This window comes from Pundamilia nyererei, unplaced genomic scaffold (genome assembly GCF_000239375.1).
Source record: "Pundamilia nyererei isolate P.nyererei 1_Seehausen unplaced genomic scaffold, PunNye1.0 scaffold00014, whole genome shotgun sequence".
Classification (NCBI taxonomy): Eukaryota; Metazoa; Chordata; class Actinopteri; order Cichliformes; family Cichlidae; genus Pundamilia; species Pundamilia nyererei.
In genome coordinates this window covers 3277066-3292228 of record NW_005187415.1, presented here as the reverse complement: position 1 = coordinate 3292228, position 15163 = coordinate 3277066, and the positions used below count along the sequence as shown (strand labels likewise).

Genomic DNA, 15163 nt, shown 5'->3' with positions numbered 1-15163 from the left:
ACACACACACACACACACACACACACACACACACACACACACACACACACACAAAGAGCAGTCTTTAATTGTTGAACATTCTGACAGCCAGATGTCATATTTCATGTCACCAGAAAATGTATCATCAAATGCCACCTAATGTAAACGCTGTCCACCCCTGCCAGGAGGAATTACGCAGAGAATCTGCAGCGTTCTCATTAATAATGCTAGCTCATGTGCATAATCAATGCTTTGTTGCCTCTTTCCTGCAGGAGAGATGAGAAACGACCTTTACATCACACTGGAGAAAGGAGAGTTTGAGAAGGGGGGGAAGAGTGTGGCGAGGAATGTAGAGATCACCGTGTATGTGCTGGATATTGATGGACAGATCCTAAAGGTGAACACTGCTTTTGTGTCTTACTTAGCAAATATAAACAGTTTTGTTGCTAGACACAACAACTAAGGCTAATAGATTTAAATCCCTAACCAGTTGCACACTATTAAGGGGGAAAAAAGCGTCTTTTTTTGGAGCAAATTTCTTCATTTAAGCATTGCTGACCCAGATGAGGGCTAAGTGTCTCTCTAGTGTGTTGCCCATTTCTGGTGCAGCACTGTGACAGTCTGCCTCTGTGGTTTCCTGCACAGCCTAGGCCTTGGACAGAAAATAGAGTCAAATATAACCCTGCTGTCACTGCTGCTGCCACTACATGGCACGCAACCCCCATCCAAAACACATAAACACAAATGTAAACCTTGTCTTCCTCACTTTATTGCCTTTTGTTGGCTCTGGAAGGTTTACAACACATTTCGAGCTGACATATTAATTCACAGTGTCCTTTTCGGTCTGCCTCGCCCTTGAGGCCATTCTCTTTTCTGACTTTTTTGTTGTTGTTTGGGAAACGTTAATATAATATAATATTCTTTATATCTTTCAGGGTCATGTGGCAGCTGGCTCAGGTGAACCAAGTGTGGATGAGTACCATTCCTTGGTGTTGTATCACAACAACAGTCCCCGCTGGGGCGACCAGATCAAGCTCCCTATTCCGGTCGACATGTTTCGGGGGTCGCACGTCCGCTTTGAGTTTCGACATTGCTCCAGTAAGTGAAAATAGGTTTGTCGGTTTATTTATTCAGGAAAGGTTAAGCGACCACATTTTTGGCAAGTTTTCGCACATTTTAATACACCGTCGGCTTGTGGTGTGAATGCGTGAGGAGCTGCATTCTTCACAGCTGAATACCTTGGGAAGTTGAAGATAAAGACCAGACATCCTGCACTGACTCCACTGTGCCCTGCAATTCCAGGCACATCACTGATAAACCTTTGAAAGAAGTATTCATTTTCCTTGCTTGCTTCAACCTACCAGCCCTCCAGCCTTGTGCCCACTCCACATAGACGGTGTCCAAGTGTTTAAGCTCTTTTTTTTGACTTTGGTACTGATACTAGTTTGTCCAACTTCTTATTTCCTAATGAGACAAAACTTTAATTATAATCAAAGTATGCCTCACTCCCTCTCACATTCTTTCTGTGCTTTGGGGAGAAGGCCGGGTCTCTTCTCTCATAACAAGTCGATATTATTATGCCAGGCCGTGAGGCTGTGTGGCTGTGTGCAGCAGATATAGTAGCCTTATTACTGCTGGCAGTGCTAGTATTCCCACCTAAAGGCTGCCTATTAAGATCCCAATTTAAGCCTGTGGTGACACCAAACTGAGGAGGCCATATTACACATGTTATAAGGGCTTCCAAATTCGGGGGCAACCTGCCTGCAAAATTCTGATTAGCACACACTCTCATTTTCAGTTAAGGCTTAATGGAAGGTTTGGTTTTCTGACTATGCCTTTAACTGCTAATTTGTTTTTGAACTCATTATTATCCAGTGTTGCTTCTAAATGGGGCTAATAGGAACAATAAGGACCTGCCAGTATAAGCTGTGCAATGCTTTATTAACTGGTTGTTTATACAGTACAATTCTGAACCAGTTGAATCAATTTACAAGAGAAGCTGTACCTTTATGAATAAAACGGCATGTTACTGCGTGTGGGTCTTGCACTTATTTTTCTATTAATAATGTGAATTATTAAGCAGTTCCTTCCATTATAGAGCCTCAAAACTGCCATGTTTGGACTCTTTACAAAAAGGCAACCTGAGATAATTACAAACTGCGGCCACAAGAAGGCTGTAATTTAAAGGATGTTGCAAACAAGCAGTAACTTATAGTGGATGAATACTGTTTTATATATAACAAGAGTGACTGCTTTAACTTTGTTTTTTTAATTGATATTGCTTTTTAGATTTCACCGGGTTAGCAGTACTTGCCTTGATTGTCCCAATGAAGTGGCACTGCAGTGGCATAATGGTACCAGCAATCATTCAGGACGCAAAGTTAGGCTCAGGTCCAACATCAGCCAATGCTGATGCCCTTATACTTAGCATAGGGTACCTGGGCAGTGGTTTAGCCTGCCTCCATTACTGCTGCACGGCTACAAGCCACTTTATAACCCGTCTCCACTTTAACTTCTCATTGTCATGGCATATATGACTGGACTGATGGCCTATCTGTTAAATTTTGTTGTTGTACTCCCCTTATCCATGATCCAAGCTGCAGATAGAACTAAAAATGTTATTTTGATTGCAATGGTAATTAGTGGTCTTTGTGAGTAGAAAACCTGAATAACAAGCCAGAGAGAAATGAGACAACAGTTTCTAGTTTGATGCATTAAAAACGTATTTCTCTTGGGAAAGACAACACACACAAACATACAAACTCACAACAGACTAGTAGACACTGTTAAATAAATCACTGGTGTTGCAATAAAAGGAAATAGAAACTTTCCATGCTCCGCTTTTGCTTCCCGCTGTGCACGCATTAACATTTCACTGCTAAGGCAGCAGATAAATCAGATTACATGTGTTCATACTGCAAATTATGCCCAGAACTTTCAGATAAAGCTTCCCACATTAATGAAATCCTCAAAAGAGTAAATCAACTTAAAAACCCCCAAAAAACAACAACTTTTTGCTTAGTTACCTCACATCCTACCGTTATGCAAGTGTGATTAAAGGGGTAGTGAATTTCCGAGTACAGATGGAAAGATTAGAGGTGTCCTTTAGATTTTCCTGTTATTAAAAAAAAAAAAAAATTACATCACGTTTCAAAATTAAAATTAATTGCCTTACATGTGCAAAGCTCAGGTTTTATATATTTAAACCTCTGTTGTTTACCCTATATCAACCAATGCTCTTGATGTTTGATTGTGCTAAAATGAGCAGGAGCATGCACTTCGTTTGCACATCTTTGCACTTGCATACCCACTGATTGGCACCTTCAGCAGTCAAAGGTTACTCACAGAGCCTTTGAATAAATACTTTTCTTCTCCCTGGAAACATACTAAGAATTCAACATATTAATTCGCTGCTGTTAAGTCTAAAAAAGAAAGCATTTTTGTTTTGACGCAGTCTGGGCTGTTCTATTTTTGGACTCAATATCATGTCCATGTGTTGTTGTTTGACAGCTAAAGACAAGGGAGAGAAGAAACTGTTTGGCTATTCCTTTGTTCCTCTGATGCAAGAGGACGGAAGGACTCTGCCAGATGGCACCCATGAGCTCATTATCCATAAGGTAAGACCTGCATACCCTCACCATCTACTGTAGGCTTTGACTGGGGGGGGAGTACCAAATCAATTTTAACCTCTTCTTGGCAGGATATTCGTTTTTGGCTTATATATAGTGTATATAGTTTTTACTGCAGAAACCTTCACAGTGTTGTGTAGGTTCATCTAAGATTGTGATATCTTAAAAAAAAAAAGATATCATCTCATGTCCATCAGTAGATTGTAGCTTAGCCGTGATCTTAACTGAACCTGTTGATTGTTTTGCATCTCACAGGTGCTGTCAAGGATAATTTGGATGGGATTGTGCCCTGTATATGATTACGTGAATCATTGTCTCTAAATGGCAAATTGTGAGAGTCTTTTATGATACAGTTAAGAGCCACCGGCCACCAAACAGCTCGCATCACTCAATTACAGGGTTGCACGCCAGTGAGTAATGTCCGCTTACATAACATTGCCAAGCTGTGAGGTTGAATTTAACCAGGCGTAAGTGTTGCTGTATTTCTGTTTGTTAGTCTGCATCTCTTTATTTAGATTCACCTTTTCTCCCTACGTTTTAAGCGACTCACAGGTTTGTCGTATCAAAGGTCTGAAACAAGTAAAATGACCAGTATCCCCAGTTAAAAGCTGCTGCAATGCTGTCTTGGGTGTAATTCGGAATAATTGCAGACTAGATGCTTTTCCTCAGCTGCAGGCGAAGGGTGTGTCCAGTTCTGTGGAAGGAAAAGAAACATGAGTGCATTCATGCATTTTATTGGCAGTAAGGGGTCCAAAAATATGATGTATTTATTCTATGATTATCTATGGTTTAGTTCAACAGTGTATAAACACAAAGAAAAATGCTATTTTCTTTGTACTTTTTCATGTCAGGTTGCAAGATTTAGTCTTACCAAACCCCAGGTTTTGAGCCTGCTGGTTTTAGTGGACTGCTTTCTTTTTCCTGTGTGTCTCCACCATAGAGGGGGGTAAAGGCCCATTGTAATGCCAGATGAAAGTTGCTGAAAAGCTCAATGAAACTGCATGGCCTAGTTTCTCCTCAGGCCTAAAATAGACACACAGGAGCAGTCCAAACTCTTTGGTAGCTTTGGAGCTCAAACAGCTTCAGATGTAGGACTGCGTGTTAAATCCATAACACAAGACAATCTAATTTCAGTCAAGACCTCTTCAGTAAAAAGAAGACTGTCTTTTGGTTTTTTACCTTCATAAACAGTAATTTATCTATGCCTCTGTTTAAGCAATTTCCCCACATAAGAGGGTGAGGAAGGAGAGCAGCAACAAGATTCTTGGTACCAAGCAGACCAGGCCTTAATGACAACAGATATAACAGTGGAATCAGACACAACATGAAAAGAAGGGTCTGATTCAGAGGTTGGTTGCAAAGGAGCTTGCAGAGGCAGTTGCTGACGTCACACATATTGCTTCAACAGTTGGGGGTTTCTGATGGTTCAGAGATTTACAAGGAAAGCTAATAACACTTTTGTTTGGAAACGAGCCTATTTCTAACTTCAGTATATGACAGGATGATTAGCCACCATGAGGATCAACTTCTCCTTTATTTTGATGTTGGATGACAAGTTAAAGAGCAACCACCTACCTCTCACAAAATATTTACAGACATGATTAGGCTAGCTAGCAGAAACGAGCACTGAAGCTTTTGAATAGACAAAAATGTAAACTATTTACTATTGCAAGTAAAGCAAAGCGATGGATCTGCTGGTCAGTTATCGGGCAATACAGGTCATTACTTAGTTCAAAATGAATGCAAAGAAGGAGTATTAAAGCCTGAAAAGATGCCTGTGTGAGTCCTCCTTAATCATCCTTTCAGGCTCAATATGACTGATGTAGATTCCACCCAAGATCTTTGATGTGGTATGCCCAAATATTATCTTTTTGAAAAGTAATTAGAAAAATCATCCACCTTTTCCTGTATCTCCCCTCGTTCTCTGTTTTTAATCGGACACACTGAGGGTTCAAACTGGCATTTGAACCCTCAGTGTTGCATTCTTCTGCTCTTGTCCAAAACATATGCCAGTGGCAGCTCAAAAAAGTTGTGCTTTATTTTTTTCGCTTGGTTTCCTTGCAGTGCGAGGAGAACACCAGCTTGGCTGACTGTTCACGCTACCTGAAGCAGCCGTTCTCCAAGCCCAACCTGCCGTCTAACAATCAGACGCTGAAAGGCACCAAGGAATCTTTCTGGATCACCAGCTTCCTCTGCTCCACCAAGCTCACGCAGAACGGTAAACAAGACTCAGGCATCGACATTTGGGTCGCTTGTCTGCTGAACTGTTTTTGGCTGCCACACTTTTACAGATTTTAATTGGGAGTTTAGTTGTGCAGCACTTCACTAGCTGGTTCTGTGTGCTTCTATAGATCAGTGAGTGTTACAAAGAATGCAATCAGTCTTCAAAAGAGGCTGAAGAAAATGTAGAAATGCCATATGTTAAGGGAAGTCAAAGAGATGGGTTCTGTGCAAGTGTTGAACTGATGTTCCCCTCCCTAGTGTGCGAACAAACCAGTGAATATGCAAGGTGGTAGGAACGGCTTCCGATCTGCAAAACTCACTAATGAACTAATAAGTCCTTATGCTTTTGGGTCTGGAATTTCAGCATGGCTAGAAGACTAAGTCAATGTTTGAATAGAAACTTTAAAGTTACAAGCATAATTCACTTGCAACACTCTTTGTTTATTTATCTTTTGAGATGCATTTTAAGACAACCAAAATCAGTAATGTAACAACACAAACAGAATTTTGAGTCTAAAATTGCAAAAAGACATTTCAGGTTCAACAGCGACAGCTAAAAGACTTTCTTCTTGAAGCTTATGTTTTATTCATGCGTATGTCTGGGGAATCCTGCACAGGAAAATGACTTTTTATCTCCCTCATCCTGCTGCACTTGAAAATGTCATCATTTGTTTGGATACGTTGGGGGCTTTGGGGCTATAATTGAAGGGCCTGATGATGCTTTGTGATGTGAGATGCACGCAGCTCTCATAATCCTCATAATCCTGTGTTGTTGTTGTTGTTGTTGTTTTTTTTTTTTTTTTTCAAGCAAACAAGGGAAGCATCTTGATCTTGTCACTGTTTGTAAGTCATGTGTCTTTTTGCATCTTACCCCTCCTTGTTGTCTTCCTTCAGGTGATATGCTGGACCTGTTGAAGTGGCGAGCCCACCCTGAGAGGATCAACGACAGCTTATCAAAGCTGAAGGAGATCGATGGCTCGGAGATTGTCAAAGTAGGCCAGCAGACAGACTCTCGTCCATGATTTGGCCCTGCTTTTTCTTGCCTTGTTCAATTCAATTCAATTTTATTTAATTTATATAGCGCCAAATCACAACAACAGTCACCTCAAGGCGCTTTATATTGTACAGTAAAGCTCACTGTTAAGAATGAAGTGTCACTGTTTTGTTTCAATCAAAATGTATTTAAAGTTCAGGTTGAGGAAATGAAAGCCTGTTTTGTACTTCTCTAACAGTTTCTCCAGGACACCTTGGACACCCTCTTCGGGATTTTGGATGAAAGCTCCCAGAGATATGGACTTAAGGTGTTTGATTCACTGGTAAGTCAGTTGTCCAAATGGCCCAGTCGTGTCGCAGATTTTTTTTTGTGTGTGCGCATTCTCAGTTTTTCTTCACATCAGGAGCCATCTGATAGTGTTTGAGTCAACAGTAAGAGCAGATACACAAACTGCAAGAGAAAGATCTAGTGATGTAACGCTTCAGAGCTCGCTGAAGCAATCTCAACCTGGTCATGCTGCACTGAGCTGATAGTGTGAGCCCGGAGATCGATCTCTTTCTCTCTTTCTTTCTGTCTCTGTCTCCTCATGTCTCTCTCTCTCCAAATCAGTTTCACACTGACACACAAGCACACTTTCTCCTCTCACTTTGGCGTTATCAGTGATGAAAAGGTCTAGTGGGCCGCTGTAGCCATCAGGTTTTCTTTATGTTGCTCGAGATCAATCAAACAGGTTGGACGAATGGACTTGTGCTCTGTGGCTGGACAAGCTCAGATCATACAACAAGCTGCAGACATGAAGTGATGGGTTTTTAAAAATATTTCTAGAGATTTGTGTGCAGCATGTAAATACGCTTCTTTTTAATCTCGTAGCCTCATATGAAAGGCACAATTTTACATTCATGCATCTTAGATAAAACTTTATTAAAATAGACAGAATTCTTTAGGGTTTTTTAAGCGATATGCCAACATGATTTTTTTTTTAAGTTGTCTTCTCTGTTTACTCTAGGTCCATATCATCAACCTTCTCCAGGACAGCAAATTCCAGCACTTTAAACCAGTCATGGACACCTACATCGAAAGCCACTTTGCTGGAGCTTTGTCCTACAGGTATGTGATGTTTTAGCATTCACTTGTAACAAATGCTGCAGATTTTCAAGGCTACATCACAGAACCACACATTGTATTCTAATAAGATATCATAAGAGGTAGGCTGGACAAGAGAGTCCAACCTACGTCAATGCTGAGAGGCAGCTTTGCTCAGTCCTGTGCTTTGATAGAAGATTGGATGAAATGCTTATGGTGCCCCCTGGTGGATGAAAAGTGAATTAGAAAATTGTGCTCACTTTTGTCTCCCTGGATTTCATTTTTCCTCCATCACACACCTGCTGTTCTCACCTCACCAGTTGTTTCTTTCAGTCTGTACCCATTTCTGTCTTCTGATATTTTTGTTAAACTTTCTTTTGTAAGCACACACACCGCTGCCACCTTTCTAGAAGTTCTAAACAGGAAACCAAGATACTTAAAGAGTACTCTCATAAGTACTCAATGCCATATGTGTCAGAAGCGCACCGCTGGATGAAGATGATCTCTTGAGTTGAAGAGTTTAATTTCAAAGTTCGACCGTTTAAAGCAGCAGTAAAAAAAACTGAAACAGATTACAAGTGGGTGGGTGGCTAGGAGCTTTTATTACTCTTGTCAGCCCGCAGTTTCATGATTATTACACATGGCTGTAGTATTGTATTGATGAATTAATGTGACCAGAGTTCATTTAAATAATGGACGATAGACTGTTTTAAAACATGACACTATCTCATCTATATTTGCCAAATCCATTGAGAGAAGCAATGCAGCTAGTGGTAACTAGTTGTACTGTGTGTGTGTGTCTCCTCCAGGGACCTGATCAAAGTGCTGAAGTGGTACGTGGACCGCATTGTTGATGCAGAGCATCAGGATCACATACAGCAGGTGCTCAAGGTGAGGCACGCACAAAGACAGCCAGGCCAGTATTTCAAACTGTAAATGCAGCTGCCTTTATCGATACACAAATACACCCATGGACACAATGACGGCATCCACTGCCACTCCTGCTAATTCATACGTTCTTCTACCATTTGTTATCCCCCACCTGTGTCTATTACACTGCATGCAGTTTTAATGAGCAGAAGCACGGTGCCTCTAGTGTTGGGAATCCTCATCACATTTTTCTAATGACTCATGCAGACACACTGTCAGTGGAGCACATTGCGGCACCCAAACTGTGGCTCCTCGTTTAACATTCACAGAATAGATTCTGCACCAGAAGTGAAATGGTAATCTGTAGTGCAGTAAATAATGAATAAGCGGTACAGTGCAGATGTGCTTGCAGGCTTTTCCACGTAGAAGCAGACAAGAGAATCTCTTTAGACGGGTTTAATTGCGTATCTAACATGTCGATGTGCTTATCTTTAGGCACATTCCTTTTTTAATAAAAAGCAAAGCGGATCACTGTCAAAAAACTGCTATATTATAAATGAGCTCAATAAAATTAAAATTAAAGGTTATCATGAATAAAATTGTTTTATTTATTTAAATTCATGTATTTCAAGACTTTGCCATAGACTGTATATTAAAGGCGTTGGTAGTCACATCAATGTCAGCTATTGCTTTTGAAGCTTCAAGATGGGCATTTTACTCAGTGTTGTCGTTTTTTGTTTTGTACCCACAAATGACCTAATTTGGAAAAATAAATCATGTAACTGCTAGCATGATTTATGCTATCAGAGAGACACAGATACCTGCTGCCATGTAAGTCAACTTATAAATAAAATAAAACTTTCACTCACTTTAGAAACTGGAGGATGGGCGTCTTTGACAGTATGTTGGTACAATTAAATAAGCAGCCATGTTATTTGTCAGGTAATTGCATTAAACCTCTTCCACGGGACATACAGTCGGAGAGATCCAGTTCAGTGACTTACATTAATTGAGGGGATCTCCGAGCAGATGGCTAAAGGCACCAACTTGTTATTCAAAGCAGCCGCTCTATTAATTATCCAGAGCTTTAAGCCCTTACAGTTACAGTTGGATACAATACAAAAGATACAATTTAAACTGCTGAGGTGTGTGGAAATTTGCTCCTACGTTCCTTGAAAGAACAAATTGGCATCCAAAGTTCTTTTTGTATTCCAGTAGCTTTAGTGATCTCCCTCCATGAATTTGTTGACATATGTGAGCCCTATATTGATGCTATCATTATTATTGCTTTTAATAAGTAGGCGATTGTTCGATGCGATGCGCAGTTAGCCGCATTACTTTATTTCATCGGTTTTATCTAAGGAGGTTCATGCTAGCTTACACCGTAAGTTATGGTATTTGGTTTCAGAGGGGTTTGTGGTTATGGTGTACATCTCCCACTGAAGCATAAATCTCCACCCTGACTGTAAATCTGTCTACTACTGTTTTTAAATTGGGCACCCTCACATTAACATCTGTGAGTACTGGACAGCCTCAAGTGGCCCTTGAGATCACAATGCCAGAGTGACTTATTTGTTTTGTTTCAATTTATTTCTTCATGCTTGACTCAAAAACTCAAAATGATGAATTCATTATCAGAATTGCTTGAATAGTCTGGTACTTTTGACTTTGAGATAAATAAAATAATAAGAGATTGGATGAAATTCATCAGGACAAAATGTACGAATTCTCTATTATCTGACAACTTTCCCTGGAAGGAACTTTTGTGCTTTTTTCCATCAGGCGGCAGAGGACAAATTCTTTTTTCCTTTTTTCCTCTTTCCTCTCAGGCCAGCGAGTACATTTTTAAGTACATCATCCAGTCCCGTCGGCTCTTTTCGCTCGCTACAGGAGGCCAGAATGAGGAAGAGTTCAGAGTCTGCATTCACGAGTTGTTCATGTCCATCCGCTTCTTCCTCTCGCAGGAGAACAAAGGCACCACGCCCGTCGCACAGACACAGGTGTGTATGGGCTTGTGTGAAAAATCAGTGACAGGCATGAGCGTATCTTAAGATCTTTGCAGCTTTGTCATACATGCGCCTGATTGTGTGAATCTGAATGTGAAAATGTGCGCCACTTGATGTTTTCTTTCTCAGGGGCTCCTGTTGATGCAGTTGTGAAAGGTGAGAAATTGGCTGTAATTGAATTTCATGCTGCCAGAGGGTTTGGAGGCAGAACAGGGATTTCTGTGGCAGGTTTTCCTTAATCAGTGGGAGGTCTGCACAGCAGGGCAGCTGCCTTCACTGATTTCAAAGAAGACCAAAACAAAACAAGCTAAAGACCCCAAAGATAATCCTAATTACACACCAGAAACAGATGCTTGTGCAGTGGTGTATTTGTGCACTCTTTTGTTTTTAGTTTTTTTGTGGAAAAAAACCCAGTTTTCTTTCCTGTGGTACGTGTGTTGGTGCTGTGGTGTCCATCTGATCTTATGTCTTCTTTATCTGGGATAATCCAGTTAAATTTCTCACATTTTCCTATATTTTTTAGTGTTCACCTCACCCACACAAAATCTAAACATGTCTTTTCTTTTAGCAGCCATAACAAACTACACATGTTTGCAAAAACCTCACTTTGAATCTTCAACTTTGAATCAGATTGCTGTTGCAACTTTAACTATTCCAGCTGCGCTCTGTCCATGCTCTGTCTGAAAACCTCTGTTTTAGTCCCCCACTGACTTCTGATCTGTATTCTCAACACAACAATAGCAGTGGGAGAATGCAGGTCGGGCTAATACTAATCCCACTTAATCTGTAACATCTAGCACACACACGCCAGCATACACAAATACATACACACTCAAAAACATAAGCAGCAAACCCATATACAGATAGGCAAACTGTTTCCTGCACATATGGAATTTATCATGTGCAGAACAACTTGAGATTGGCAATTTGGTATTTAAGTGTCACTCCTGTTTTAGATTTTATACTGTTAAGTAAAAATGCAAAAAAACAAAACATGATTTGAACAGATTTTTTGATATAATTATGCTTATTTAATGCAAAAATTTGATATGCTGCATTCTAAAATTAGTAAACACACTGTGATTACTCAGAAAAGCTACTTCAGTTGGGCAGTTACGGCCCTTGTTGCCTTATTTAAATGGATAATTTTTTTAAAGAAAACATCTTTGACAGTTGCTGGAAAACAAAACAGCATTTGTCTTCTGCCAGAATGTCCCAGAGAAGAAGAATGTTAGTGTTAAAAAAAAAAAGAGAGACTCAAAGGGAGATATTTAGTCTTTTTTTTCTCAACTATTCAATGAGAAACTGACAAAACCTGACAGGAAGAAGGAGAATCTGACAGCCAGCTACAAACAAGTGATGGGCAGCAATCCTAGCTGTCCTTCAGCTTAATCCACGTAATCCGTGCCTGCCAGACTTCTGACTAAATCTAAGTGGGGCCAGTGATTCAGGGCAGAATAGTAAATATTTACCTCTTTTTACGAAATAAAACAGCTGTCTAGAAACATAGTATGAATATTAAGAAGAGTATGCAGCAGTACAGTCGCTTCTTCTTGAGTCAGTTCTTATCGGCTGAGCTGAGCTGCAGGGCATCTTCACAGTGTCATTAGGATGTAGCTTCTTTATTATGCTACTTACGTCATTAAAGTTAGTGAAAGATGGATGGTAAAATATTTACTGCATATACATCTATAGGAACACTCTCATCATGGTTTTCAGCACAGTGATTCCATGCCTGGAGAAAGCATTTAAACAAGAATGAGCTCCACCTGTTGCACCTGCACCTGTTATTGAACATTCCCTCTTTATGCGCAGGCCGTGTTCCTCCGAACATTTCCGGCAATTTACGGCGAGCTGTTGAAGATCTTCACGGTGCGCGAGGTGGCCGGTTTCGTCAGGGAGACTCTGGGCAGCCTGCCTACCACCGTCCATCCTGACTGCCCCCTGGAGGCCGTCAAACTGCAGTGCATTGCCAAGACTGTGGAAAGCCAGCTTTACATAAACCCAGGTAAATACTAGTAGGACAAAAAGCATTTATTCACAGCATTTGGAACATGATCACAACTCTTTAGCTCTACAGTCCCATTTGAGAACACACCTTAGCTAATTGTTACCCTGCAGTGAGCCAAATTCCAAGTTATTAAACTGTTCTTAATAAAGCAAATTTACACTGAAGCAAATTACTGTGTCAGTTTTTTATTTGCAACACGCTCCCAAAGGCTGCATGTAGCAGGGAAAAAACATCCCTCATGCAAATCATATGAATGTCATACAAGATTTTCATTAGTTCCAGTCAATAATGTTTCAACTGAGCATGAAAGCAGAGCAAGACATTATGGCCCCGCGGAGAAATGAGTGTAGAAAATTTTCTTAGTTGTTCCCGTTCTGTTATTTCTACTTCATTAAGTCTTTGATGTGTTTGTGCTGTAGATTCACGATGCATCCTGTTGCCGGTGGTGCTTCGAGTGCTACAGGCCCACATGCAGGAGCAGAGAGACCTGGTCATGTGTGCCCAGATCCTCTCCAGCATGCTTTCTCTAATCAAGAAGGAGGAAAATGGCACTGCGGTGAGTATTACGCTCATAACTGAGAGCCATTAGTCAGGCCCCCCTGCTTCCTTAAAGAAACACTGCAGTGTTTTGGGAAATACACTGGCTTTCTTACTGATGAGGAAACTGAGACAGCTGGTTAACTGAGCTTAGACTAAAAAGCTCAGGTAATGAAATCCATCTAAAGCATATTTCAAGCTCAAAACCCAAATTTGTTTAATCTCTTAAAAGCTTATAGCTGTCTTTAGAATTTCTTTCTTTTTGTTTTATTGATTAATGAAAAAACAGTTTCAGGTTTTTATTAAATGTTAGTGCCAGAAAAAAAATCCCTGGCCTGCCCTGACTAGAGCCTTTGCTTTTAGTTTTTTAAATTTGGCCAGTCAACTCCTTGGAGGTCCCACTGGCCATTTGCACCTGTCTGCATCCCACTATTTCAGTAGACTTCAGTAATGCAGAGAGCAAACGTCCAATTAAACTCAGAGATCGAACAGTGGCTTTCGGCGTAAGATCGCTCCTTCCGAGCCTAATGATGGCACCGTTTGCCACATTGGGATCCTTGTGACTTCATCCTCTTTCTCAAATTTAAATTCAAAATGAAAGGTTGCCTTTCTCTTAGAATGAAGGAGATCCCATGAGCTCAGGGGGAGTTACTTAAAGGTGATATCTGCCAGTTTGTTGCTTTTGATGGATTGCGTCACACCTCAAAGACACACAACAGTCACCTCACTTTGAACAAGAATTTTTTAAGTCATTGCAGTCATTCATCAAATCATTGTGCTGTTGCATAAAGATCTGGTTACGCTTTAAAATGTGGTGTACAACTAAAGGCATAATTCCTACAACTAAGTGCTGATTCAATGGAAATTAAATGGAATTTTAATTACTTGAAATTACAATGGAATTATATTTACCTACAAATAATAACAATTTCATGGTAATTTTGAAGACAAACAAGAAAAAATAAAAGACCATCAAAATTTGCAGACCTGTGCTTTTCCATGAAAATTATGAAGAAGTTACATAATAATGACGACTGTTTATACAGTGCTTGAAATTACTTGCGGTATAACTTTTATTTCCTCTCGTGTAAAATACCTGAAGTTATGTGTTACTTAAAATGACTTGCAGACTACCGAAATGTTCTTGCAGTATACCAAGTTCTTTGTTTCCTGTAAAAATCTGACTTGTCACCCCCTTATTCTAGTGCATACACCGTTAAGTACTTGTAGGTAAATTTAAAGACATTGTAATTTCAATAAACTACACCATTTAATCACTCGGGAATTACAGCCTCAGTTGCATGTCTTATTATAAAGTGTTAGCAAATATCCCTGGCTCCTCCAAGTCATAGAATAATAACTTTTTGAAATCATAAATAATATGGTGTAATCGCTTCATAGAAACTTGCGCAGTTGCAATCAATTCCTGATGTTTTTCAAGAATCTGCATGACAGTATCTCTCCCATTATATCTCCCAAAATAATTAAAGAAAGTCAACACCACAGGAATCAGTCCTGCACCAGTATCGTTGCCAGTACACTGCAATAGCAGATTGCTTTGTTGCGTGTATATGGTCAATTAGTCTTGGTAACCGGGACACTGGCAGCAGTGCAGTCCAGTAATGAGAGCCATCAATTTAGCAATGGACACTGTCAAAGCGGCAGTCACTTTGAGCTGTGTATGTGTATTTGTGTGATTTGCCTGTCTCTGTGTACCTGCTCAGGTTGCCGGGCTTGTACCGGTCCCTGCCAAGGAGGCAGCTAGTGGAAGAGGCAGCCAGAAAAACACATACACAAATGCGTGCACACATGAGCACCCACTGGCACCATA

At 40.3% G+C, this 15163-nt stretch overlaps 1 protein-coding gene across 4 annotated transcripts in view; it reads left to right on the top strand.

The window, feature by feature from the left end:
• dock4b (dedicator of cytokinesis 4b) overlaps nt 1-15163 on the top strand; it is a 138407-nt gene that overhangs the window by 75253 nt on the left and 47991 nt on the right. For all 4 annotated transcript variants that reach the window (XM_013908795.1, XM_005725178.1, XM_005725179.1 and 1 more), the window contains exons 14-24: nt 252-376; nt 915-1077; nt 3490-3596; nt 5673-5826; nt 6726-6823; nt 7064-7147; nt 7832-7932; nt 8718-8799; nt 10608-10778; nt 12600-12792; nt 13215-13351. In XM_013908795.1, the coding sequence (XP_013764249.1) occupies nt 252-376; nt 915-1077; nt 3490-3596; nt 5673-5826; nt 6726-6823; nt 7064-7147; nt 7832-7932; nt 8718-8799; nt 10608-10778; nt 12600-12792; nt 13215-13351 (1415 nt within the window). The remainder of the gene's footprint in view (nt 1-251; nt 377-914; nt 1078-3489; nt 3597-5672; nt 5827-6725; nt 6824-7063; nt 7148-7831; nt 7933-8717; nt 8800-10607; nt 10779-12599; nt 12793-13214; nt 13352-15163) is intronic.